General features: G+C 49.7%; 1 protein-coding gene across 2 annotated transcripts in view; it reads left to right on the forward strand.

The window, feature by feature from the left end:
- The window catches only part of PABPC1 (poly(A) binding protein cytoplasmic 1), a 486,449-nt gene that overhangs the window by 60,070 nt on the left and 398,432 nt on the right, over nucleotides 1–27,947 (forward strand). For both annotated transcript variants that reach the window (XM_078686948.1, XM_078686946.1), the window contains exon 5: nucleotides 9,062–9,201. In XM_078686948.1, the coding sequence (XP_078543074.1) occupies nucleotides 9,062–9,201 (140 nt within the window). The remainder of the gene's footprint in view (nucleotides 1–9,061; nucleotides 9,202–27,947) is intronic.

The following is a 27,947-nucleotide window of genomic DNA, read 5'->3' on the forward strand; positions in this document are numbered from 1 at the left end:
ACACCAAATGGTGGGACGTCGACGCCCACCTTGGCTACGAAAAAAAAAGAGAAAAAAGACTACGATTGCGGAATATGCACAGCATAGTGAATCCCGAAAGATCTTCAAGCTGCAAAACTACACCGACAGGTAAACTATTCGTACGATCTTCAGCTTCGATTCCGGACGACATCTTTGAAGAAGGCGTCAACGTTCCAGAACACGACGTCGACAGCAATTCCGAGGCAGAAGACTCCGAAGTCGAGGACATCACTCCAGCACAGCGTGTCGTAAGTAAGACTGTCGACCCCGGCCCTTCCTCGACACACCCAAAGAAGGCCCCAGTCACACCCTCGCCCTCTGGTGCACACCGACACACTGCTTCTACTCTCCCATCTTCGGGCCCGGCTAAGAAGCTAATTACGCCTTCAGGCGACTCGAGCTCGAGTCGGCCTTAGCACGGTGCAGGCGCACATTTACCAGCACCGAAAAAGACAACTAGTTATGCTGACATTCAAACCATCGGTGCAGAAACATACCACTACTCCTTCGGCACCGAAACCCAGGTCGGAACCAAGCAAGCCCGCTTTGGATTCGAAAAAACCACCGGAACCGAAAAAACCATCGGATCCAAAAAATATACCGTAGCCGAAAAAATCCTAGGAAGCCAAAAAAGCTTCGGAGCAGAAAAAGACTCCTGTTTCTCCGGTTAAAGACATTGCCAAAAAACTAAAACAAACCGCTTTGGTGCCGAAACCTTCCTCTGCACAAAAGGTCGGCCTCCTGCAGAGGACTTACTTTATCCAGACCCTGCTCAAAAGACTCTAGCTAAAGATCCAATCACTGGACAGCTAATTTTGGCTTAAAAAAACGACCACTGGACACACCCGCTCCAGCTCTGCATTCAAAGAAAAAGGACATGGCTACCTCTCCCTTAAGACTGCCTTCCCCTTCTCTTTCACCTGTACCATCACCACATAATCCCATACCACAACATTCCCCAGCATCCTCTATCATACCAGACGATGACCACAGGGATGATCGCCTTGACGATATGGGGGGTAACATACCTGATCCAGCTACTCCTACAGGATCACCTGACCCGTGGGATGATTATAACACCCCAGATGTCCCAAATGTCCCTCAGGATGACATATACCCCTCAAGGCCTTCCCCACCAGAAGAGGTTTCAATCAATTAATTCAGAGCTGCGCAATATCATGGGGTAGACATGCATACAGACCCTGTAGATGAAGACTTCCTATGGATACCTTCTGCACAAAGGTCCTCATCTATTTTACCAATGCTTAAAAAAGTGATTAAGCATGCTCCTGAAGTTTTCAAAGACCCAGTCAGAACTCTGGTCATTAACCCTCGTATAGAGAAAAAATATAAAGCTGCCCCCTCAGACCCATCATACATTAAAGGCCCAGTACCACTAGACTCACTTGTAGTTTCCAATGCACGCAAGAGAGCAAACTCTCATACATCAGGTGAAGCTCCACCACCAGATAGTCTAAGCTACTTGATGCATCAGGGAAAAGAACAGCATCTCAAGCAGCAAACATGTGGCGTATCGCCAATACACAGGCATTATTAGCCAGATATGACCGGGCACATTATGACGAATTAGAATCATTAATGAGGCACCTCCCTGACAAGGATAGAGCAAATGAGCTTATCCAAGAGGGGAAAAATATTTCAAATACCTCTATTCGATGTGCACTTGATGGAGCAGATACTGCCTCTAGGGCAGTTAACACCAGCGTTTTATTACGTAGACATGCATGGCTACGCGTATCAGGGTTCAAACCTGAAGTACAAAGTGCCATTCTTAAACCTTTGATGAGCAACACCTATTTGGACCAAACGTAGATGCATCACTTGAAAAAATGAAAGGATACAGATACCGCCAAATCTATGGGAGCCCAGGCTCCCAGACGCTCATCCTATTGAGGTGCCACCAGGGGATACTCTTCAGACACACCTTCTACCTCATACAAAGCCCCTACACAGTCCACTTACAGTAAGGGCTACCAAAGGGGTGGTTACAGGGGTAACAATAACCAAGGCAGAGGTAAAAAATAACATCTCCCGCTCTGCCTCTACCCCTGCCCAATGACTCCCTCCCACTTCCCCCGTCCCATTCCACTCCTGTCGGGGGAGACTTCAACAATACCCGCCAGCCTGGGAAAACATCACATCAGACAGGTGGGTGCTCCAAATAATTCAATCAGGTTACTGTCTAGAACTAACATCCACCCCCCCCAACATACCACCCAAGCAGCGTCCAATGTCACAAGAACATTTAACACAGGAGGTAATATAAATGCAAAAGAAATAGTTCCAGAGCATCAGAAAAACAAAGGAGTATACTCCCTATATTTCCTAATACCAAAGAAGGATGGATCTCTAAGACCCATCCTAGACCTCAGACCTCTAAACATTTACATACAGTCAGATCATTTTCATATGGTCGGATCGAGGCGAATTGGATCTGATGGGATCTGATTGATCTGGCCGGATCGGGGCGGATTGGATCTGGATCTGATTGATCTGGCCGGATCGGATTGGGGCGGATTGGATCCGATTGATCTGGCTGGATCAGATTCGGGCGGATTGGATCTGATTGATCTGGCCGGGGCGGATTGGATCTGATTGGATCTGATTGATATGGGCAGATGGGGGCGGATTGGATCTGATTGATCTGGCCGGATCGGGGCAGATTGGATCTGATTGATCTGGCCGGATCGGATTGGATCTGATTGATCTGGCTGGATCGGATCTGGGCAGATTGGATCTGATCTGGGCGGATTGGATCTGAACTGGTCGGATTGGGGCGGATTGGATCTGATTGATCTGGCCGGATCGGGCGGATTGGATCTGATCTGGCAGGATCGGATTGGGGCGTATTGGATCTGATTGGATCCGATTGATCTGGCCGGATCTGATTGGATCTGATTGATCTGGCCGGATCAGATTGGGGCGGATTGGATCTGATTGATCTGACCGGATCTGATTGGGGCGGATTGAAGCAGGTTAGATCAGATTGATCTTGCTGGATCGGATTGGGCAGATTGGATCTGATTGATCTGGCCGGATCGGATTGGGGCGGATTGGATTTGATAAGATCTGATTGATCTAGCCGGATCGGATTGGATCGGATAGATCTGTCCGGATTGGATCTGATTGATCTGGCCAGATTCGATCTGATTAGATCTGATTGATCTGGCTGGATTGGGGCTGATTGGATCTGATTGGACCTGATTGATCTGGCTGGATCGGATTGAGGCGGATTGGTTCTGATTGATATGGCCGGATCGGGGCGGATTGGATCGGATTGATCTGGCCGGATCGGGGTGGATAGGATCGGATTGATCTGGCCTGATCAGGGCGGTTTGCATCTGATTGGATCGAATTGATCTGGCCGGATCGGATTAAGGCGGATTGGATCTGATTGATGTGGCCAGATCAGATTGGGGCGTATTGGATCTGATTGGATCTGATTGATCTGGCCGGATTGGGGCGGATTGCATCTGATTAGATCTGATTGGATCTGATTGGATCTAATTGATATGTCCGGATCTGATTGATCTGGCTGGGGCGTATTGTATCTGATTGATCTGGCCGTATCGGGGCGAATTGGATCTGATTGATCTGGCCGGATCTGATTGGGGCGGATTGGGGCGGATTGGATCTGATTGATCTTGCCAGATCGGATTGGGCGGATTGCATCTGATTGATCTGGCCGGATCGGATGGGGCGGATTGGATCTGATTAGATCTGATTGATCTTGCCGGATCGGACTGGGCGGATTGGATCTGATTTTGTCCGGATCGGATTGGGGTGGATTGGATCTGATTGATCTGATCGGATTGGGGCGGATTGGATCTGATTGATCTGGCCGGATTTGATCTGATTGGATCTGATTGATCTGGCCGGATCGGGCAGATTGGATCTGATTGATCTGGCTGGATCGGATTGGATCTAATTGGATCTGATAGATCTGGCTGGATCGGATTGGATCTGATTGATCTGGCTGGATGGGATTGGGCCGGATGTAGGAGAGTGGGGTCTGCAATCCTATGGTCACCCCAGATTTTTGCTTTTTGCTTCACTGGTTTATGTCTTTCCCTGGCTGTGGGCCTGCTAATCAGACCCATAGCCTAGCTGTTCTCTCTCTAAATTGGCATCCATGTACTTTAGGTGCATTTACCAATTGGTACTGGGCCACCTTATCAGTCCCTGTACAGTGTACCTTAGGTACCCAGGGCATAGGTGTACCCAGTGCCTACCAGGGGCTGAAGCATGTATTATGCCACCCCTGGCTGGCCATCTAAACAGACACAACTGGCTGCACGACAGCTGGGGCAAGGTGGTGTAATCACCCTTTGCTGTAGATATAGTATACCTATATCTAACCCTAAAATGGACACATATATTCCTATCAGTCACTCCTATTGCAGGCCTTATCAATCCTGAAGGCAGAGTGCTTGGAATTATGTGAGATGGTGCTCTGGCATGAGCTGAGCCTGTCTGCAGCTTGCTGAACCAAGTCCTAATAGCTGTTCCTTGATAACGCTATACCATATACTCTTAAGTGCATTCTAATCCTCGCGGTTAAATGCTAACTTTGGTATAGCATTATCAAAACATGTCGAGTAAGGTGTCATACGAATTGGAATACTACCCCCTCGCCAATTCTGGCGATGGGGGTAGCATTCCACCCTTCTAGAGGGACACGACATGTATGTAACTGTGAACCCCGGTTAAAGTTAACTCGAGCCTTGGCATCACAAAATGGATGCTGCCACCACAGACACAAGTCTGACCTCCTGCTGCTGGGAGTCCTTCCAGCGAGGGAGGCTTGGACAAAGGGTTTCCTGCCTTGGGAGGTGCTAGCACCACCCCAGACAGGATTTTGTGTATTGAGGTAGGGAGGCCTGAAAGGAATGAGACATGCCTGGGGCACACAAGGTGTCCTGTGCATACACCGGTTCAAACCAGTTGCTGGGGCATCCCTGCCCCAGCTCTGGCGCGAAACCGGACAAAGGATAGGGGATAACCACCCCCCTTCCTGGTCCCACCCAGGGGAGGGACCTAGTAACCAGTACAGCCCCCTTTAGCAGGATAAAGGTAGGAGCTGGTCCCATTCCAAATTAGATTAATACTGAACTACTCTACAAGAAGAAACTCTGGACTTCGACGTTCTGCTCCACAGAAGACTGAAGAAATCTCCCTTGTGGGCAAGGAGTGTCCACCCTGCAACTGCAGGCACCATCAAGCGTCCAGGGGCTTCGCTTTGTCGTCTTCCCTTGAGGATCCAGACTTCAAAGCCCGACGAGACCCGGATTCCCAGACCTCAACTCACATCTGCAGCACAGTTGAGATCCGTGGGTGCGACGAGACACGTGGGACCGGCCATCTTGAAAGAAACTGCACTTCGCTTCCAGCACGACTTCTGAGGTAAACTCAACCAAGTGCTTGGGGGACTGAGAAGCCCCAGCCCCGAGCAGCTCATCCACCGAAGATCCGCCCTCCAGCTTCCACGAGATCTGCGTGGGGCCCTTCTGCTTGTTTGCTGCTCGACGCATTGTCTGGTCACTTGCCGGCTGGCTAGTGGCATCCTAGACGACTAAGCTTGAAATCTTCACTGCTGGTCTGGTTGCTCCAGACTGGCCCTTGCTCCCTTCCAAAAGAGGAGCACCCCGGACCCTCCTGGTCCACTCCAGACGTCGTTTCCACTCACCGCGTGGGTTGCCTTTGCCAAGGCCTGTTGATTCCAAATCCGGATCCGACACCGCCGACAGCGAGAGCCTGCGTGGGACAGCTCGTGCCTCCATCCTGGTAGTCAAAGACACCTCGTGGTCCACGTGGCTGCAGAGACAAGCGTCCACTCTTCACCTGATCGCGACAACAGCCTCTGGTTCCTTCCTGGTTCTACTCCAGTCACTGGCTAGTGACTTTGAACATTGTCCCCTCTGCTTTCAGGTCTTCAGCATCACCGATCCACCCTTGGAGCACACTGGACATCTTCCTCCTGGTCGCCTGCAGCATCTTTTTCCTCCAGGCTCCATAGACTTCAACGCCGGAACCCGAACGACTTTGCACCTATGCACCCGCAGCCCGTGGGTGAGGTAACAAGAGCATTTCGGTGCTCAAGGGTAGATTGACTCTTCTAGTGTCCAGTTCCACAGTCGTTTTAGTCCTAACTAGTCAGGATTGTCCGTACTCACCTTTAACTTGAACTGTACTGTCCATAGACGTTGTTACGCATCTCGCGTGTGAGTTCACACTCTGCACACGCGTTCCGTGGGCCTCCTATTACTTACCTAAAGTTAGGGTAGCGTGGTCCCAACGATCCTACAGCCTCTGGACAGCTCCATTCCTTCTATCGACTTCCTTATACCATTTACTTAGTATATGGTTTGCCGTGCCCCTAGGGCACCATTGTAATTTTGTGCAACTTATCGTATTTTTCCCAAGAGATTGTCATGTGCTTAGCCCTCTGACCTCATAAAGAGTTCAGAGGTGTTTGTTAGTAATAAATATACTGTTTATTTTCATAACAACCTGTGTGGTGTCCTTTCATCTGGTATTCAAGGGGTTATATTGTGGTAAAACAGCTGGCTTCACATGCCAAAAGAGTTTAGCCTAAGACTGCTTTGTCCATGCTACCATTAGGATTGCTGGTCTATAAGGTTGACTTACCATAAGGGTTGTTTGGACTGATACAAGGTGGTCACTAGAACTAGTGAACATCATATATCAGGCCAACTTCTCACACCGGATCTGATTGGGGCGGATGAGATCTGGCTGGATCGGATTGGATCTGATTGATCTGGCCAGATCGGATTGGTGCCGATTGGATTGGATCTGATCTGGCCGGATCGGATTGGGGCGGTTTGGATCTGATTGGATCTGGCCGGATCGGATTGGGGCACATTGGATCTGGCTGGATCGGAGTGGGGCGGATTGGATCTGGCCAGATCGGAGTGGGGTGGATTGGATCTGGCCGGATCTGATTGGGGTGGATCGGATTGGATCTGGCTGGATCTGATTGGGGCGGATTGGATCTGGCCGGATCGGATTGGGGCGGATTTAATCTGGCCGGATCGGATTGGGGCAGATTGGATCTGATTGGATCTGATCGGATTGGGGCGGATTGGATCGGATTGGATCTGGCCGGATATGATTGGGGTGGATTGGATCTGGCCGGATATGATTGGGGTGGATTGAATCGGATTGGATCTGGCCGGATCTGATTGGGGCGGATTGGATCGGATTGGATCTGGCCGGGGCGGATTGAATCTGGCCGGTTCGGATTGGGGCGGATTGAATCTGGCCGGATCGGATTGGGGCTTATTGGATCTGATTGGATCTGGCCGGATCGGATTGGCGCGGATTGGATGTGATTGATCTGGCCGCATGGGATTGGGGCGGATTGGATGTCTGGATCGGATTGGGGCGGATTGGATCTGGCCGGATCGTATCTGATTGGATATGATTGGGCCGGATCGGATCGGATCTGATTGGATCTGGCTTGATCAGATTGGCCCGGATCGGATTGGATCTGGCTGGATCAGATCGGATTGGATGTGGCTGGATCAGATCTGATTGGATCTGGCTGGATCGGATCGGATTGGATCTGGCTGGATCGGATCGGATTGGATCTGGCTGGATCGGATCGGATTGGATCTGGCTGGATCGGATCGGATTGGATCTGGCCGGATCGGATTGGATCTGGCCGGATCGGATTGGATCTGGCCGGATCGGATTGGATCTGGCCGGATCGGATTGGATCTGGCCGGATCGGATTGGATCTGGCCGGATCGGATTGGATCTGGCCGGATCGGATTGGGGCGGATTGGATCTGGCCAGATCGGATTGGATCTGGCCAGATCCAATCTGCCCCAATCCGATCTGGCCAGATCGGATTGGGACGTATTGGATCGGATTGGGACGTATTGGATCTGATTGATCTGGTCGGATCGGATCGGGGCGGATTGGATCTGGCCGGATCGGTTCTGATTGGATCTGGCCGGATCGGTTCTGGCCGGATCGGTTCTGATTGGATCTGGCCGGATCGGATCTGATTGGATCTGGCCGGATCGGATCTGATTGGATCTGGCTGGATCGGATTGGATCGGATTGGATCTGGCTGGATCGGATTGGATCTGATTGGATCTGGCTGGATCGGATTGGATCGGATTGGATCTGGCCGGATCGGATTGGATCTGATTGGATCTGGCCGGATCGAATTGGATCTGGCCGGATCGGATTGGGGCTGATTGGATCTGGCCAAATCGGATTGGGGCGGATTGGATCTGGCCGGATCGGATTGGGGCGGAGCATGGTGGTGTTGCCTTGTGATGAGCCTCTTCCTCGAACTAAGGATTTCAAGCATCTGAATCGGACAGATTCAATGATGAAGACAAGTTAAATAACCTACCTTACTGATAAATGCCAGTTCAGTGTTCGTATCTTTCTTGATTTTACATGGGGGAGAGTGGTGTTGACCCAGTCTTCCCCATTCGAGGGAGTTTGAACCAACATAATTAAGTTTACTTGCTGCATGTGTATCATGCAATGTAGTGCTCTGTATGGATGAATTTATTTCTTACACTGCTTGTATTAAAATGTACTGTAGTTACAGCTATGTAACTTTATCATGGTCTATATTCTGAGGAATATTTGACTATCCTCTTTTCACCATTATGTTGTAGGTGCTAATAGTAGGTTTTTAAATTTTAATCGTTTTGGTTCTATCCCGATCTGTGCATGTAATGAGACTGGTCTTGCATATACTACAAAAAATTGTTTACAGATTCTCCCCAACGGTCAACATTTGAGCAAATAGAGTTTGAGCACAGTTTAAACTCTGGTTTAAACTCAACTAGATCTAAAACCCACATATGCCTTTTGCTCATTTTAATCACATTAGTGCTACCTTTTGGCAGAGCTGTATTCACAAGTAGGTTTTGACTGAAGCAACCTGGTGAAATTTAGCATCCAACTCAAAAACTACTGTCTGAAATTGTAATGCATTTGACCTATTATTCATCAATGTAATCTTTCTTAGATTTGTTGGCCGTTTTAAATCTCGGAAAGAACGTGAAGCAGAGCTAGGTGCCAGAGCAAAGGAATTCACTAATGTTTATATCAAGAATTTCGGTGAAGACATGGACGATGAACGACTAAAAGAAGTCTTCTGCAAATATGGTATTGCTTTTCTTCACATATTGCCATGTATAACAGACTTGCTTTTTCAATGTAAAGTGTTTTTTACAGGAACGGACCACTCTTTTCTCTCCTGTTCCGGCTGTGACAAATGCATTACACAGTTAGTCTAACCAACTTTCCACTTGTAAAAATCTTAACCACAGATCTTAATCCCACATTCCAGGCTTAACATGCCTCTTCTGGAATGTGAGACAACCATGTTCAACCAAGCAGGAAATTGGGATAAACTAATTATTTGGGGGAAATCTCTAATTTTTTTCATGGTTGTAAGAGGGGAATAAATCCTTCCGAGAGTGTCTTCTGAAATTAACCCCTGGTCTTGTGAAGGAGGCACGTTTGGAAGAATTAGAGACACCCTTAGCTGAGAGAAAGTATTCTTTTTCAGCGCAAGAGTATTAATAATGCTCAATTCTGACCTCCCCTTAAATGCTCCCAACAGGAACCTCCACCGCAGTGTCTGTCTTCTGCAAGCAGTGGGGAACCAGATCTAGACACATTTAAATGGTTGGGCAGACAGTTTGGCATTGTTTAGCACCTGAAACTCTTGGTGTTGCTGTCCAATGTTTTACCAACTATTGTCTAGCAGGCTACGGCCTGAATCTGCCTGTCCGATGGTGCTGTGTGGTCCAGGCCTTAGTTTTTCACATTTGTTCAGCAGGGTACCACCCAATGCAATGGCAGTATAGATCACCCTCAAGACTTCAGAGGACAAGGGAAGAGGAGACACCATTAGAGGGGGACTGGGCACTGCCAAGTTACTGTACAAGAAAAATCCTCCTGCACAAGTCACCTATGAGAGGAGGAAACACTGGGTTTCAGAGAGGAAGGGGAAATCACTTCTAACAAATAGATACTAAATATCATCCAACATTGATACTGTATGGAATTAACAAGAACACCTCCCACAATGCCACGGGGGAAAAAAGATCAGGGAGCAAAGTCATTTAAGGCAAGACGTTAAAGGCCTCTTAAGCAAAAGGTAGCCATCAGGAGAAAGATACTAGGGAGTGTACTCCATGTACTTTCTTGTTCAAAACCCAGGCAAGACCCCAAGACTTGGACCTGTGAACACTCAACAGGTTAATCAAAACGCAAAAACTAACGATGATAATATTACAAGAAATCATCCTTATACAGAACGGTGGCTATATGGCACCCAAAGACCTCACAAGAATTCCTGCACATACCAATAAACAGAGCACACAGAAAATTCAGATTCGTAGTGGACAAGGTTCATTACAACGAGGAAATAGGGTGTATTACATGATGTGGTTGTGGCAACTTGCCATGTAATACAATTACCAACCCCTTTAAGTCCAGTAGTTTGTCTGTAAACCCCTTAGCTGAACCCTATGTAGCTGTGGTACGGAGCTGCAAGGCTGTACACAGTGGAACAACTGTTCAACATTCAAACAGCATCAAAACAATTGAAGAAATTGAAACCACTCAAGAATCCAACACCAATTTATACAATTATATTTTGTAAGATTTTAGACCCTATAATGAAAAAGATCCACTGGAGGGTTCCGGAGATAGAGATTTTACAAGCGATAGTAAATCAAAACAATTTCACTTGACCGTGAACAAGTCTTTGCTAAGTCAACTAATTAGACACTTACACTATTACAGCTAATTTTCTATTACTCGGTGACGTCTGACAACCACACCATATAATATACCCCATTACCTCACAATTATCGGACTAAAATCATCTGTGTTCAGAAAGTGTCTGGCTGTGGTCGCAGCACACCTCATAAGCTGTAAACCCACATGTACCCCTACCTGGTTGACTGGCTAGTTACGGCACGGGTGTTCAAGCCACTGCAAAAACATAACGGGGGTGATGAGGAAATGCTGGGCATAATGGCTTCATGCATCCCCTTAAAATGCATGCAAGACTACACACAAGACCATTACAGGAGTGGCTACAGCAACAGTGGTCCCAAGCAAAACAGAGTTGTAGATAATCTAGTGGTTGTCACAGGCCTAGTAGAAAGAGAAATCTAGTGATGGAACTTGAACTAATTCACGAAGGGAAAATCTATTGAGCAAGCAATTCTACCTAGGACTATTACAACAGATGCATCCCACAAAGGGTGGGGAGGTAAAATGCATAACTTAAACATCAGAGGCTTGTGGAACCTCAATGAGGCAGTACAGCACATAAATGTGTTGGAATTTGACGACTGTGTTTCTAGACCTGGAGGCATTCCAAAAATACTTGTGGAAGGACAGCATTAAACCAAACAGACAATACAACAACCATGTTCTACCTCAATAAGCACAGATGAACAGTGTTACACAGATTGTCCAAACTAACCCAAAACACATGGAAATGAGCAAACTAGAAAGGGATATCACTACTGGTGATAGATTTACCAGGAAAGTGCAACATAAAAGCTGACAGACTGAGTGGAAAACACTACAAACCAGTGGGGGGTTAAAATAAGTAGTAGTAGAAGACCTCTTCACCGGTGTGGCATGCCACGTATGGACCTGTTAGCAAGTCGTGGAAAATGCAAAATGCTGAAGCATTGCATACTGTTTCACCACCCAGATCTCTAGGGAATGCACTGTCAATAAAAGGGTCGGGGAGATTTGCTTCTACTTCCCCCAATACCTTTGATCCACACATGACAAAATGCAAACAGGAGCAACTGACATTAATCCTCATAGCCCTGCTATGGGCCAGACAAATGTGGTTCTTGAATCTGCTGGAGATGTCACTGGGACAAATTAAGATTCTGGTACATCAAGACCTCTTAATGATAAAGATGAGACAAGTGTGCCACTGGGAACCAGATACCATGAGCCTGGCAGTGTGGATTCTGTAGACTTGGGATTTGGACACCTAAAAACCTATCCGCAAGATCAATGCAAAATATTAAGGGAACAAGGCAACATGCTACAAGATGTTACACTAACACGTGGAGATGGTTCACACACTGGTGCAATGGGGGGAAAATACCATACAGACTAACCGCAGGACGACACAGTGATCAAATGCCTTGCTTACCTGTTGGATAAGTGCCTCAAATGGCCATTAGTGGCCATTAAGTCATACACAAGAGGAGTACTAGGGGAAAGCTTCTTCACCACAGCAGTGGTAAAGCTAATCTTGGAAGAAAAAATCTCTGAATGTGGTACGAACACAACTGATGAGATCACTGTTTGAGCCGATGCAGAGCTGATGTTTCTAACTCTCAAACTGCCTTCTTGATTGTTGACACATCATTAAGAGCAAGTGTGAGGAAATGCCTGTCTTGCATGGTTAACCCCTCACCTTTGGCCTGTTTTTTAAATGTAGTGCACAGGTTCCCTGCTAACCAGTTCCTGTGTGCCAATGCTCCTTTCCTAAAACAAACTCCTAATTGGTATTTCTCCTCTCAGTAAATGTTACCCTAGGGCCTGAGTGCTGAAGAGGGCCCTTGCCACCCTCCTCACTGGGACCATGCCACTGCCCTTGCAGCATGCATGCCCCAGTGAGAGAGAAAATGACAGGTGCCATGCCCGCTAGCACTACCTGGAAGCATAGGTAAGTGGCCCCTCCTAGCAGGCCTCACAGCCCTAAGGCAGGATGCACTATACTACAGGTGAGCAGATATGCCCCTAAAGTATTGGACATCATTTCCTGATATTGTAAGTCCACTGAAGCCATAGAGAGTACATAGGCTGGGAACTCGCCAAATCTGAAAGAAACAGGTTAGTATTAGATTCCTTACCTTAGAATATCCCCAGGCGTCAGTCTGGATCCGGAAACTTTTGCGTAGCAGTACCCCTGCGCGTCGGTAGGCGTCGTCTGCAGGCGTCCCCTGCGGCTCCGCGTCGTCGGCGTCGTGCGCCGTGATGACGTCGCTGGAGTATATAGACGCCGCCTCCGCGCGCTGACGTCAGTTCTTCTTTTTTCCGCGCCAGTTAGCGCAGATCCGAAGAGCAGTACTCCGGTCTTTTGACCAAGTTTTTTGATTGATCTTTACGGTGCCGGTAGGATGCCCGGTTTCAAGAGTTGTGACGAGTGCGACCGCATGATGTCGGTCACCGACCACCATCGACTCTGCCTCCGGTGTCTGGGCGCGGACCACGACGTGGAGTCCTGCGTCGACTGTCGGGCCTTGACTGGAAAAGCTAGGCGGGAGCGGTCCCGCAAGCTTCTCGAACTCCGGTTGTCGGCCCCGCGTCGAGAGCGGTCCCGGTCCGGTCGGAGGTCGAGGGAGCGGTCGAGGGAGCGGTCGCGGAGCCGCCATGGGCGCTCCGGGAGTCGCCACCATTCCTCCGGCTCGTCAGGTAAGCACAAGAAGTCGGGGCGTCGCCATCGCACCCCCGACTCCCCCCGACGCCCGCGTGCTGCGGCCGGGGGCTCGGGTGACCCCACCCCCGCGGTCCCGCATGGGTCGCCGACGCCGTCTGCCCCACACCTGTCGGTCCCTGGGGAAGGCGCGTCGCGTGAGGAGATCGAGGCCTTCCTCATTGCTATGAGGGCGAGGTCTTCTCCGGCGGGGCCTTCGGCGCCTGCGGGCCCGTCGGTCCCGTCTGGGGGCCCGAGCGGTTCGGGTGCTCCTGCCCCGGCGCCGCCGGTGGCTCCGGCCCCGGCGCCGCTGGTTCCCTCTGGTTCGTCGCCGGCTGGTCTCCCGGCCTCTCCGGCGTCGGTTCCTGTGGGCCAGCCCATGGTACCGCCCCCGCGTGGTGCAGCGACTCCGCCGTCGGCTCCGGCCGGCGTCGGGTCCCCGGCACCGACGCCGCGCGGCGCCACCCCCCTTTCCTCCCCGACTCCGGACTCGGAGCCGGACCGGCGTCGGCCGACGCCGGACCCGACGCCGATGGGGCCTGTTGACCCCGATGTCTATATCGTCGACCCAGAATATGGGTATGACGAGGAGGAGTATGGTGAGGGTTGGGAGGGGTCTGAGGACCCTCTATCCCGTGCCTGCCAGTACGATGTGGACTGGGTAGGTGATCTGGGTGATGCCAGTGGCCTGGACGAGTCGCCCAACCCTGGGTTTGTCTCTCCGTCCCCTGTGGCGTCCGAGGCGGGTGCTGCCTATTCGGTGGTCCTGATGAGGGCTGCCAAGGCCTTACACCTTGAGCTCCCCGTCGCGAAGGTCAAACCGAATATCCTGACGGAAGTTTTTAAACCGCAGTCATGCCCCCAGGAGCCTCTGCTGCCGTTTAATGAGGCCCTGACGGATGTCCTTCTGGGCACCTGGTCCAGGCCCGCCTCTGGTGCGCCGGTTGACCGGAACGTTGCCAGGCGTCACCGTCCCTGCGCGGACGGCCCTGCCTTCCTGTCCACCCATCCCTCCCCGGAGAGTCTGGTGATCCAGGCCTCCACTTCGCAGTCCGCATTTCCGTCGGCTCCGCCCGACCGGGAATCAAAGAGGTACGACCAATTCGGAAAGAAAGTGTTTTCCTCTTTGAGTGCTGGGCTGCGGTCTTGTAACACCGCGTGCCTCTTGGGCCGCTACACCCACTCCCTGTGGGATACGGTCGAGGAGTGTTTGCCGCAATGCCCCCAGGAAGTGCGGGACAAGCTCACCCGGGCCTTTGTTGAAGGCCGGGATGCGGCGCGGTACTCGATCCGTTGTGGTCTGGACACCACGGACTCCCTGGGACGGGCCATGTCCACTACGGTGGCGATTCGTCGCCATGCCTGGCTGAGATCTGCCAACTTCTCACCAGACGTCCAAAATACGCTTATGGACATGCCATTTGATGGCAGTCGCCTATTTGGTGACAAAGCGGACCACGCGCTGGAGCGCTTCAAGGACTCCAGGGTCACGGCCAAGTCCTTGGGTCTCTCGACCCAGACCCAGCGCCAGCAGACGGGTTCGTTTCGGCCCTTTCGTGGCCAAGGGAGAGGAGGTCCCACACGTGCTGCCAGCCACGCGGCGCAGAGCGCTCCCCAGCGCGGTGGCGCCCGTGGTTTCCGCCGTGGTGGCGGTAGAGGCCAGCGTCGTGGTCAGTCCACGCCTCCCTCCGCTGCGGCATCCAAGCCTTCCTAGTCCGAGCTTTCGGGCTCACGTGACGCCAGTGGGTGGCAGGGTTCGCCATCACCACTCCCGCTGGCGCGCGATAACATCGGACAGGTGGGTGCTGCAGCTTGTCCGAAGGGGCTATGCCCTCCCCTTCGAGTCCACTCCTCCAGCCATGCCACCGCAGAACCACCGTGTGTCGGGGGACCACTTGACACTTCTGCAGGAGGAAGTTACGGCCCTCTTGGCCAAGGGGGCCATCGAGCGCGTTCCTGGGCCAGAAGTAGGGTGTGGTTGCTACTCCCACTACTTTCTGGTACCCAAGAAGGACAAGGGAGGCCTGCGTCCTATCTTGGATCTACGGAACGTCAACGGCTTCCTCCGGAAGGAGAAGTTCAAGATGTTGACTTTGGCTCAGGTCTTGGCTGCTCTAGACCCACAAGACTGGATGGTAGCGTTGGACTTGCAGGATGCGTACTTTCACATCCCCGTCCTGCCGGCCCACCGGCGTTACCTGCGGTTCACGGTAGGCCACGAGCATTTTCAGTTTATCGTGCTCCCATTCGGCCTTACCAGCGCCCCACGGGTGTTCACGAAAGTGATGGCGGTGGTCGCAGCTCATCTGCGCCGGTTAGGGGTTTCAGTCTTCCCCTACCTCGACGACTGGCTGTTGAAGGCGGGCTCGCCCCAGACAGTCGTCCACCACCTTCAGATGACGGCAGACCTCCTGCACGAGTTGGGGTTTTCCATCAATGTGCCGAAATCACACCTGTGTCCCTCTCAAAAGCTCCTTTTCATCGGAGCGGTTCTCGACTCGGCGCAGTTTCGGGTTTATCCCCCGGAACGGCGGGTCCGGGATATTCAGGCTCTGATTCCCATCTTTCAGCCGTTATCCCGGGTTTCGGTCAGGTTGACGCTGCGGCTTCTGGGGCTGATGGCCTCCTGCATCCTTCTGGTGCATCACGCCAGATGGCGGATGCGGGCTCTGCAGTGGGACCTGAAGTTTCAGTGGGCCCAGCATCAGGGCAACCTATCCGACCATGTCCTGATCTCGGAGGGCACTGCGAGACAGTTGCAGTGGTGGCTTGCAGACCGCGATTGGGTCAGGGGCAGATCCCTCTCCCTTCCCCAGCCGGAGCACGTGGTTGTGACGGACGCGTCCCTCCAAGGCTGGGGTGGCCACTTGGGAGAGGCGGAGATCAGAGGCCTCTGGTCTCCGGCGGAGTCCCGGCTCCATATCAACATGTTGGAGCTGCGGGCGATTCGCCTGGCACTGAAGGCATTCCTCCCCTTTGTCAACGGGAGTGTAGTGCAGGTGTTCACGGACAACACCACCGCCATGTGGTACTGCAACAAACAGGGCGGTGTGGGGTCGTGGACCCTTTGCCAAGAGGCTCTGCGCCTCTGGCAATGGCTGGAACGTCAGGGCGTGACTCTGACGGTTCAACACCTGGCAGGTTCTCTGAACGCCAGGGCGGACGAACTCAGCCGTCGGTGCTCGGTGGATCACGAATGGCGTCTGAACTCGGATGTGGCGAGAGGCCTCTTTCAGCAATGGGGAGAGCCTTGGTTAGATCTATTCGCCACAGAAGAGAACGCGCAATGTCATCAGTTCTGCGCGTTGGAGTTTCCAAGACGGCACTCGCTCGGCGACGCCTTTCGGCGCGAGTGGAGTTGCGGTCTGTTGTACGCCTTTCCGCCTATACCACTTCTGCCCAGAGTGCTGAAGAAGATCAGGCGCGACCGGGCCCAAGTTATCCTTGTGGCTCCGGACTGGGCTCGAAGGTACTGGTATCCCGAGCTACTCAGCATGACAGTCGGTCCCTCGATCCGCCTGCCCCTTCAGGAGGACCTTCTGTCGCAGCAGCAGGGGACGGTCCTCCACCCGAACCTGTCCAGTCTCCACCTCCATGCGTGGAGATTGAGCGGCGACAGTTGAGGCCATTTGACTTGCCTCCTGAAGTCTGTGATGTCATTCTGGCAGCCAGGCGTCCCTCCACAAAGTCGGTATACGCCTGCCGGTGGAACAGATTTGTGGCATGGTGCACAGCAAAGGCTGTGGATCCCCTTTCTGCCCCTCTATCTGAGGTTCTCCTCTTCCTCCTTTCCCTTGCCCAGCAGGGCTCTGCTCTGGGCACTATCAAGGGCTATCTTTCTGCCCTTTCCGCCTTCTTGAGGCTACCTGATCAGCCATCTTTGTTCAAGTCCCCTATTGTGTTAAGATTCTTAAAGGGCATCACGCACATGTATCCTCCAGCTCCGTTCGTGATGCCTCAGTGGGACTTGAACCTGGTTTTGACTTTCCTGATGTGCGCTCCCTTTGAGCCCCTTCATTCCTGTCCTCTCCGTCTTCTCACCTTAAAGACGGCCTTCCTGGTAGCCATCACCTCTGCCAGGAGAGTGAGTGAGCTCCAGGCTCTTTCTGTTCAACCTCCTTTCTTGTCTGTTCATCCTGATAAGGTGGTTCTTCGGACCAGACCTTCTTTCCTGCCCAAGGTAGTCTCTGCTTTTCACATTGGGCAGTCCATCACCTTGCCCTCCTTCTTCCCGCCTCCGCATCCTTCAAAGGATGAAGAGCGGCTCCATCGTCTGGACCCAAAACGTGCGCTTTCATTCTATATGGATCGCACACGCCAGTTCCGGGTGGATGACCAACTGTTTGTTGGCTACGTGGGTGAGAAGAAGGGAAGGGCGGTACAGAAACGGACCATCTCTCGGTGGGTCGTCCTGTGCATCAAAGCATGCTACTCTTTGGCTCGGAAGGAGCCTCCTGTTGGGCTGAGGGCCCATTCCACTCGGGCCACGGCGGCTACTACTGCCCTGGGCCGGGGAGTCCCTTGCAGGACATTTGCCAGGCGGCCACGTGGGCCTCGCTGCACACCTTTGCGAGGCACTACTGCCTGGACAGTCAAGTCCGGAGGGATGGCTTCTTTGGCCGTTCGGTCCTCCAGGACTTTCTGGTGTAGGTTGTATTGGTTCGCAGACCCACCACCGGGGTTGGTATTGCTGGGGTATCTATTCTAAGGTAAGGAATCTAATACTAACCTGTTTCTTTCAGATGAACAAGTTACTTACCTTCGGTAACGATATATCTGTAAGAAACAGTAGTTAGTATTAGATTCCTTACCGCCCCGCCCATCCTCCCCGTTCTGCGAACTGATACCTAGGGTTAGGGACATCCCTTTCAGGGCCCTAGTTTCAAATGGCACCAGTGTTGGTTCTCACATGGCTCTGCGTGTTCTGGCGCGGAAAAGCTGTGTGCAAAGAACTGACGTCAGCGCGCGGAGGCGGCGTCTATATACTCCAGCGACGTCATCACGGCGCACGACGCCGACGACGCGGAGCCGCAGGGGACGCCTGCAGACGACGCCTACCGACGCGCAGGGGTACTGCTACGCAAAAGTTTCCGGATCCAGACTGACGCCTGGGGATATTCTAAGGTAAGGAATCTAATACTAACTACTGTTTCTTACAGATATATCGTTACCGAAGGTAAGTAACTTGTTCCTCGATTCCCCGGCAGCATGATGGCTTTACTTGAATACAAGGGTGTTTGGTACCAAACTACAGTGTGGGATTTATTGTACCATGTACCCAGGGGGCACCTCAGAGGTGCCCCCTGAATCCCTACCAACATTGGTGGGGTCTCTGACTGGCTGTAGGCGGCCAGCCCGCCCGCCCCAGACATCTTTCTGGACCCCTGGGTAGAGAGCCCCTACTCACCAGAAACCTGGGCCTTGGTGAACTGATCAGACGGTGCCCCTACCACCCCCTACATCCCAACTTACCTCTGCTGTTGGTCTTCCTCCTGAAAACTCCGGTGCCACGCCTGCAGCCTCTTTTACATCAGGACTATCCTCATTGAAAAGCATTCGGCGCCTAATATCGAAATTGCACCCTGCACCCGGCTGCCCCTGTGCCCCTGGTGGTGTATGTTTGGTGCTGCTTTGTGGGTGCCCCCTCCTCCCCCCTTCCCCACAAACCCCTCCGCCCCTGTGCTGGTGCTAACCCTCAAAGCTTGGTCCCTGCAACCGATTACCTCCCTGCAAGTAGTGTTGCTACAGGCATCCCTAGTCTTGATTAGAAAGTATTGGGTCTAACTTCCATTTTGCCCTGTGCACTGGGCTGCCCCTGTGCGACTTGTGGTGCAGTTTTGGTACCTATCTGACCCCTGGCCCTTGCTGACTTTTTGCTCCAAAGTTTGATACTCAACTGTTCAACCGCAATATTGTTTTCCCCGTAGGATAACATTGAACAGTGTGAAAAAGTTTCTAAGTGTTGTTTTTTGAAAGTGAGAAGTATTTTTAATTAAAAACCTACTTACCTTATTACGAAGACGTGGGTCTTAAAATAAAGTATAAACAAAGTATAATTTTATAAAACTGGTCTGGATCTCCTTCTTGTATTGTGTGTCCATTATTGATCATGTGTGCAATAAATGTCTTACGCTCCAACTCTTACAGCAAAAAAGCTGTATCTTGAAAAACATACGACTAAGATAGCAATAAAAATAAGCCCCATATTCATACCGAAGGTAGTGTGGCAGAAAGGGCCCTACTCACACACTGGATGTTCGAAACGCTATGTATTATTTAGAAAAGAAAGACCGCAAGGGTAACACTGAAAGAAAGGCCACCAGCGCACTTTACAAGGAAAAAAGGGCAACTCTGGCTTTCCTTAGAAGAGTTGCTTTGGACGTTATTTGCGCTGCAGCTACGGTACACATTTATACGAAACATTAAAGAATGGACATCATAGCCAAAGAGGGAGGCCCAAGTGGGACAGAGTGCTAAAACACTTATTTGCTAACACACAATCCGAGAAACCCAGTCTCCCTACTGAAGAAAAGGCTGCTATGTCATCAATGCACAGCATGTGAATTTAGAAAAGATTCATCCTGCAAAACAAAGTGCTTGAGGCATCTTTGCTGTAGATACACATGCTTTGCGTACTCCTGTCATCTAGTGTTGGGTCCAGATATAAGTTGTTTTGCTTTGAAGAAGCCTTTTCCGGTCACTAGGCATGGTCACTCTTTTCGGTGATAGTGCGCATGGGCATCAACTCCATTGTAAGATTTCTTTCCACCATCGGCTTCTGATGTGGCTTGCTTTGCTCCGGCTCGAGACAGTTTGTCAGGATCCCTTTAGTTCGCAACCCACTGTGCCCTAGTCTGTTTTGTTTCTAGCGCAATTTCACATCCTCTCAAAAATCAGAAAACTATCACAGTTGGATCGACCAATCCAACTATAGACTTCGTGCCTAGCCCTTTCTTTCACTTTCACGCGAGTGATCAACATAGACTAAATCTGCTGATGAACTGACTCAGTTCCAGGTCTGCCCTCCCAAATATCTGTGCACCGACCTTCATAAAGTCTATAACTTGTGCCTATTTCCGCCCGAAAAAGACCCTTCCGAGACGGTTTGGCTTGACAGAAGAAATGCAGCGACAAAGCATCGAAGAGACCCCCTGATATCTTCAGAGAAGAGATCGAAGAGGAAGAAATGGAAGCCTTGGCAGTGGAGGACGAACATGCCATCTCCATCCTAGATCCAGATTCCGAGCAGGAAATGAATTGGAGTCCCAGTAGGTTCCAACCTGTCATGGTGCCATGAGTTCCAAAGCCCTTTTACCCTCTAAACCCGCTTCCATTAAACATAAGGCTTCTGGGCCACCACTGCCATTTGACTATGGTAGGCACAGACTCTGCTTACAAAGTCCCGCCCTCTGGCTCTACACCGAAAGTACACGTCCAGCCTTCCGGCTCGGCCCTAGTTGAGAGAAAAAACTTTGGCACCTAAAGTTTGTTCCGAAAGATAAAGACCGATCGAGCTAGGAACCGAACGTTTTGCACCAAAACAAAAATACTCTTCAAAAGGCTCTGAAACCAATTTTGGAAACCATGCAACAAAAGCTGGATCCAGAACAGAAAAAACTGTAGATCAATCCAGAAACTGGACATATTACAGCAAATCCTCCATCTTCCAAAAGAAAGACCCTGGATATAATCTCCCTCTTAAAAAGGACGCTACCTTCTTCACCAGTACCTATTGTACCACCAGCAGACCCTCTAGACATCATACCACAGGGCTCTCCACGTACAGATCCTGATGCAGGAGATGGGGATTACACTTATGGACAACCACCACCAGATCCATGGGATGATCACAATATGGATCCTCCTACAGATACAGACCCACATCTATACACTGGTAAACCTTCCCCCTTCCAGGAGTTAATTGACAGGGCCTCTACATACCATGGAGTTAATTTACATAAGGAATCTTTGGAAGAAGATACCTTATTTTGAAACATTACCGACAACACAATCATTACCACGGGTATGGTTAGGCATGCTGAGGAAATTTTTAAGGCTCCAATGAGTGCTTTTGTTATAATACTTAGGGTGGATAAAAAAATATAAACCTCCTCCATCAGAACCAATTTTTATTAAGGGCCAGATTCTGTTAGGTTTCTTGGTTGTGTCTATTGTCCGTTAAAGAGCAATTTCCCAAACATGGGATGCACCACCTCCGGACAAAGTCCATGCTAATAGATGCGTCCGGTAAGAGTGGCTGCACAATCAGTCAACCACTGGCGTATAGCCAACACACAGGGTTTTTTTAGCTAGATACGATAGGCCCTCTGGGACAAAATGCAAGATTTACTCTATCTCCCAGAAGAACACAGAAAAATAGGACAGCAACTAGTACAAGAGGGAAAACTAATTTCTAATTCCTCTATTATGTGTGCGCTAGATGCTGCTGATACTTCAGTCAGAGGAGTCAACACTAGTATTCTCCGACGACGTGCATGGCCCTTCCATGCTGATGACGGCCCCCAGCCGTCATGCACTACGGGGCGCGTGTGTTGACGGCTGGGGGCCGTTATTAACCCGCCCACTCGCGATTTTGCTGCACAGGCGCAGAATCGCGGCCGCATGGAAGGGGTTAAACCAGAAGTACAACAAACAATACTAAATGCCCCTGTTTGACAAGGAAGCATCTATCTGGCCCTCAAGTGGACGAATCACTTAAAAAAACGAAGAAAGATACAGAAGCAGCAAAATCTGTGGTGGCACTACAGTCGCCCTCCTAACAGAGGTTCCTTTCGTCGCTCATTTTATAGGGGAGGCTCCAAAAATACCTCCACAGATACCAACATATCTTCCTATAAACCACAGAATCAATCCTCCGTCTCTAGAGGATTTTTCAACGGCGGTTACAGAGGGAACAACATTGTAGGTAAAGGTACCCCAACACGTACCTCCCTATCTCCCCACAAACATCTACTTCATAACAATTACCCCCGATCATCATACACTTGTGAGGGAAGTGTGGTATATAAATAAATAATACCGGATCTAGGTTTGTCTGGACTTAGCAATAACAGATAGCTCAATAAAATAAGAGTCAAGATTCGAGGTAGTAGGAGTTTGCAGGTTTATTACAGCATAAAGGACAGGAACAGGACAACCTGCACAGGAATAGGATGGCAGCGCTGCCGGGGGCAGGATCGGAATCGACGTAACCTTTAATAACAGTGCACGCTCATATATACTAAAACAGTTGCATTACAATACATACGATAGGCGGAGCAGTGGGTGTGGTCAATAGCAGTCGCGAAAGATAAGGGTGAAAGTAGGTGTAACAGGGGCGTATACATAGACATGTGATGCAAACGTAACAGAATATGTCATGAATGGGGCGGAAACATGGAGGGGGCTACCTAAGGAGCCAGGACCTCTAACCTGGTGGTGCGCGCAAACTTGGCAATGGCGTGTTACTAGGAGAAGCTGGGGGGCTACGAACTCTGTGCTAGGAGCAGAGACTGAAGTCTGGAGAGTCAGGGCGACATGTACCTAAGCAGTATCTAGTATCTGATGTTTAGAGAACATGTTGATAGAATCCAAAAGTTATCGGGGTAAAGGCGAACAGACTCTAGACTGGAGCATGCATTATTCTACATGTAGTGCGTGATGAAGAATATTAAATGAGCATTAATACAGTATTTCTCTTACATGGAGACGTAAAGGCTAGACAATGACGGAAACTATTGATGCAGTTCAGTAGCTTAGGAATGCAGAGAAGGAGGACTGAACTGATAACTGGAATCATAACATACTCTTGGCAGACTCAGAGGCAGAGCCAGGCTGAGCCGGGCACTGTGAGGCAGGAAGTAAGTGAAGGGTCGAGGATACAGGTGGGGGCTGTATCGCTCCTCAGCGAGGCTTCAGGAGACAGGAGCTGAATCTGGTGTCCAGGCCCTTTTGAGGCCTAGAAACGGGGACTTTACAATGAAATAACGTGCATACTGAGAAACGTGGCAACGTAGCTTTACATAGGCCTGATATTCGTAGTATTCACGAGAACTGGAAACTGGCATACTAGAGATGGACACAACTGTAATTGCGTCTTTAATCGATCATGGGGAATACATATGCATATCAATCATGCACGTATAACATATGATGGAGGACTCGTAGGGACACAGAACATGGCAGAATTTACTTTTCCACATTCCCTCCTTGTCACTACGTTTCCGTCAGGAAACATCAATATTCATGATACCGTCTATCATTTCATACAGTATCATTTGCTCGTCTCGAATTATCCTGGAACGGGATTTAGAACGGGGCTTGGGACTAGGAATACAAGAGGTAGCACAAATGCCGCAAATCGCAGGGCCACATTGTATACAGAGGCAGCAGCTAAATATGATCGCTACTGCAATACCTAGAAAGGACAAGACTTTCCATCCCCAAGCGGAAATTATATTCCAGAACCAACCGGACCATGTCCAGGTGCCTGGATCTTGGTGTAACAAATGGGCAATTTTATGGAGTCTGGTTATAGCTGAATAAACAGACGGCGCGTTATTTGGAATGAAAATGCAGCAACTAGATCCGATGACTCTACAGGCCCCGCCCCTATCGGCCAATATGACGTCAAGGACGAGACGATTCTGTAAAACGACAAATCTCATAGCAGATTGCTCTTCGGTTAAGTTACCTAGAGCAGAGGCAGTCTCATTGACTACAGCTTCAAGGGTTCTGGTTAACCTACGAATTAGCTTACTGTTCTGGATAGGTCCTATAAAGAAGAAGAAACCTCTATTGAAATCTGTATACTGTTCTAGAGCAGTTTCAGTATAATCGACAATCGGGGACTCGATCTCCCTTTTATGTCTAATGTGTACTAGATGTGTGTTTCTGTGATAATCAGATGGAGCTAGGAAAACAGGTGGCAGTAGGAAGGCAATGTAACAGGTTCCCTCCCAATCGAGGGGCAGACGAACATATGCGGTCTGACCACAAATAAAATAAGAATGACGTGAAGCTTTGAAAATAGATTTCCCACTGTCACTATATTTGACAATAGTAGTACAATCGCTATGTCCTACATGTACGGAACCATTATTTCTAACACATAATTCGCCTTTGACTGGTAGTACTGAAATAGCAGGTAAGTCTGGAGTGGAATCAGACTGAACATTCAGGACCATGAAATTCGAAGAATAATTACCTAAATTGTAAACTTCGTTTTCTAGATCTAACCCTGTTCTGTGGGGAAGACCTTGCTTGTCTGGGAAACATGTACTGTTAAGAAAAGACATATCTGTTGAGGATGACGTTAACGTGGACCATGCTCCACACGAACCATCATGTGAAAATGGATAAGGAAAGAGTGGCAGAACTCCCTTCGGTGTCTGGAAAGGGGGGAGTCGACCACACACCCAACAATTAGTGGCATTGCTGGTCTGAATAATGTAACATGCGGATAAAAGAATTGTTACGCATAGCGAGGCGGTAAGAGAGTTCATGAGGAGGCAGATCACTAAACGTGTGCTCTACTGGAACATTAGAAGACTTATTTACATGAGAAACTGGGAAATACAGATAAAATGCATAACTGGTGCAGGAAATCATAATGCTGAGAAATAATATGAAACTTAGAAAAACGATACATCAAATTGAGTTTTGACTAACTCTCTCACTATGGGGGTCTATTTTATACATGTCAGAAACCGGTCTAACCGTTTCACCTAGGGGAGGACTTAGACAATCAAACTGGCTGACTTATTTTACTAGACCTTAATTTTAATTTATACTCCTGTTGCGGAGTTGTCTCTAACAGGGAGGGTGCAGTATCATTGTTCTTTGCGGGACAGTCCTTAAGAATAGTACTTTGGCAGTCCTTAAAATTCTCGGAAATGTTCTTTGAGACAGGTGTCAGTCCATAAAAATTTTTAATATGCGAAAGATGCACCCAGCCTTTGCGTCCCTCCAACTTCACGGCTGTACGGGTGGCCAGGAGGACCTGTCGGGGCTCCTTCCAGCGAGGCTCCAGCGGACTTGAGCGATCGAAATTTCGCACTAGGACCATGGATCCGGGAACGATTTCATGCGGTGCCACCTCGGTATTGTCTGGAAATGCGGCAGCAACCTGTGAACGACAAGAGTTGAGGGCAGACATCAAGGAAGCTAGGTAATCTGTCAGCATATTACTGGAAACATCGGTAATACTTCGGGGTCTAGGAGTACCCCACATGTTAGGGGGGCGGCCGAATACGACCTCGTACGGGGACAGACCTGATCTGGAATGTGCGACCATGCGCATATAGAACAGGGCGACCGGCAGAGCTACTAGCCAGTCCACACCTTTCTCTTGACAAACTTTTGCAATTCGAATTTTCAGGGTCTGATTATGTCTCTCTACGAGACCGGCTGCTTCTGGATGGCGTACACAATGGAACTTCCACTGGTACCCTAACAGAAGGGAAACGTGCTTCATGAGTTCAGATGAGAATGGCTGGCCGTTGTCAGAATATACGACTCTAGGGAGTCCATAACGGGGGAAGAACTCACGAACCAACTGCTTGGCAGTGGTCGCGGCTGTGTAGTCTGGAACTGGATATGCCTCCAACCACCTGGACAAAGCGCATACAACTACAAGGACATACTTGAAACCTCGACATCGCTCCATCTGAATGTAATCCATTTGGAGGACTTCAAAAGGGTGGTCAGGGGGCTGGAATCCACCTTGTTCCACCGGGACACTTTTACCTGGATTGAACTGACAACATATCATACAGGTACGGACTTTCTGCTTGGCTGCAGCTCGTAAATGCTTGTTGAACCAAATATTCTGGATACTGTCTAACATTGCTTTTTCTCCTAAATGTGCTGGACTATGTGCGGTATTAATAATGACTTGAACCATAGAGTCGGGGAGAAACCATGTGGTTCTACCCTTCGTTAACCATCCTTGATCTGTCTGTACCCCTCCTTGTTCGGACCATTTCTTGATTTCATCGGGAGTAGCATGTGACTGGATATCTATGACATCTTGAGTAGGGTCTTTAACTGTCATACATGTAGTCGGATCTGGAGTGTGTGTCGGTGTCTTATTAACTGGAATGTCTGGAGTCTGAGCTGTAAGCTTGGCTGTGCGATCTGCTAGATCATTACCTTGAGAAATAGTGTCAGTAACTTTCGTATGTGCTTTGCACTTCATGATAGCAATGGATGTCGGTAAATGTATTGCATCTAACAGAGCCTGAATGAGGAGACCATGCTGAATCTTGGTTCCATGAGAAGTCATGAAACCTCTCTCCTGCCAGAGCACTCCAAAGTCGTGTACAACTCCAAATGCGTAACGTGAATCTGTGTAAACATTAACTTTCAGGTTCTTGGCGTGTATGCAGGCTTGAGTCAGAGCAACTAGCTCCGCTGCTTGAGCAGACAGGGTGTCAATACGGTGTGTCTCTATAACGTCGGTGTCGGTAGTCACTGCATACGCGGCGACTAGTTCTCCTGTACTTGTTCTCATACATGAACCATCCACATAAAGTGTCAGGTCGGGATCTGGTAATGGAATATCTGTCAGATCTTGTCTTGGCTTTGTCATGATGTTAACTACTTCCACACAGTCGTGTGTGGCAGAATTCGAAGTAACTGATGGTAACAATGTAGCAGGATTTAAAACGTTGCAGCGTCTGATTTCTATGTGTGGCTGGAACAGTGTCAATTCATAACCTGTTAAACGTGCAATCGTCAAGTGCTGAGTTTGTGTTCGGTTTAAAAGAACTTCCACGGAGTGTGGAACTTGTACTGTCAGGGAGTGTCCTAATACTATGGAATCACTTTGTCTGATAGCTAGTGCTGTGGCTGCAACTGACTTGAGGCACGCAGGCAGAGCCTGGGCTACAGGATCTAATGTGCTCGAAAAATAAGCACAGGGCTTGTTTTGTCCTGCTTGATCTTGTGTGAGGATAGATAATGCTGTACCTTCGCGTTCAGTGACGAAAAGTGTAAAAGGTTTACTGTAGTTCGGTGTAGCTAGAACTGGAGCTTGACATAGGGCTTTCTTTAACTCATTGAAACTAAGTGTATGTTCAGATGTCCAAGGGAGGACAGTCGATACGGCTGCCTCCTGTGTCGTTAACTGTATCAGTGGTTTAGCTAGAAATGCATACTGAGGAATCCATTGTCTGCAATAAGAAGTAAGGCCAATAAAAGCACGTACCTCCTTCTGGGTCTTGGGCTGAGGAAGACTCGCTATTAACTGAATACGGTCTGGTGTCAACTGCCTACCCCTCTTGGACAGTAAGTGTCCTAAGTAGACCACTTGCTGGACACAGAATTGAAGCTTAGAAGGAGACACCTTGTGTCCCATCTCGGCTAGGAAATACAAGACTGTAAGGGATGCTCGCTCGCAAGCACGTTCAGAACGGGCTGTGATCAGGAGATCATCGAC

The sequence above is a fragment of the Lissotriton helveticus genome, chromosome 4_1, assembly GCF_964261635.1.
Source record: "Lissotriton helveticus chromosome 4_1, aLisHel1.1, whole genome shotgun sequence".
Lineage (NCBI taxonomy): Eukaryota > Metazoa > Chordata > Amphibia > Caudata > Salamandridae > Lissotriton > Lissotriton helveticus.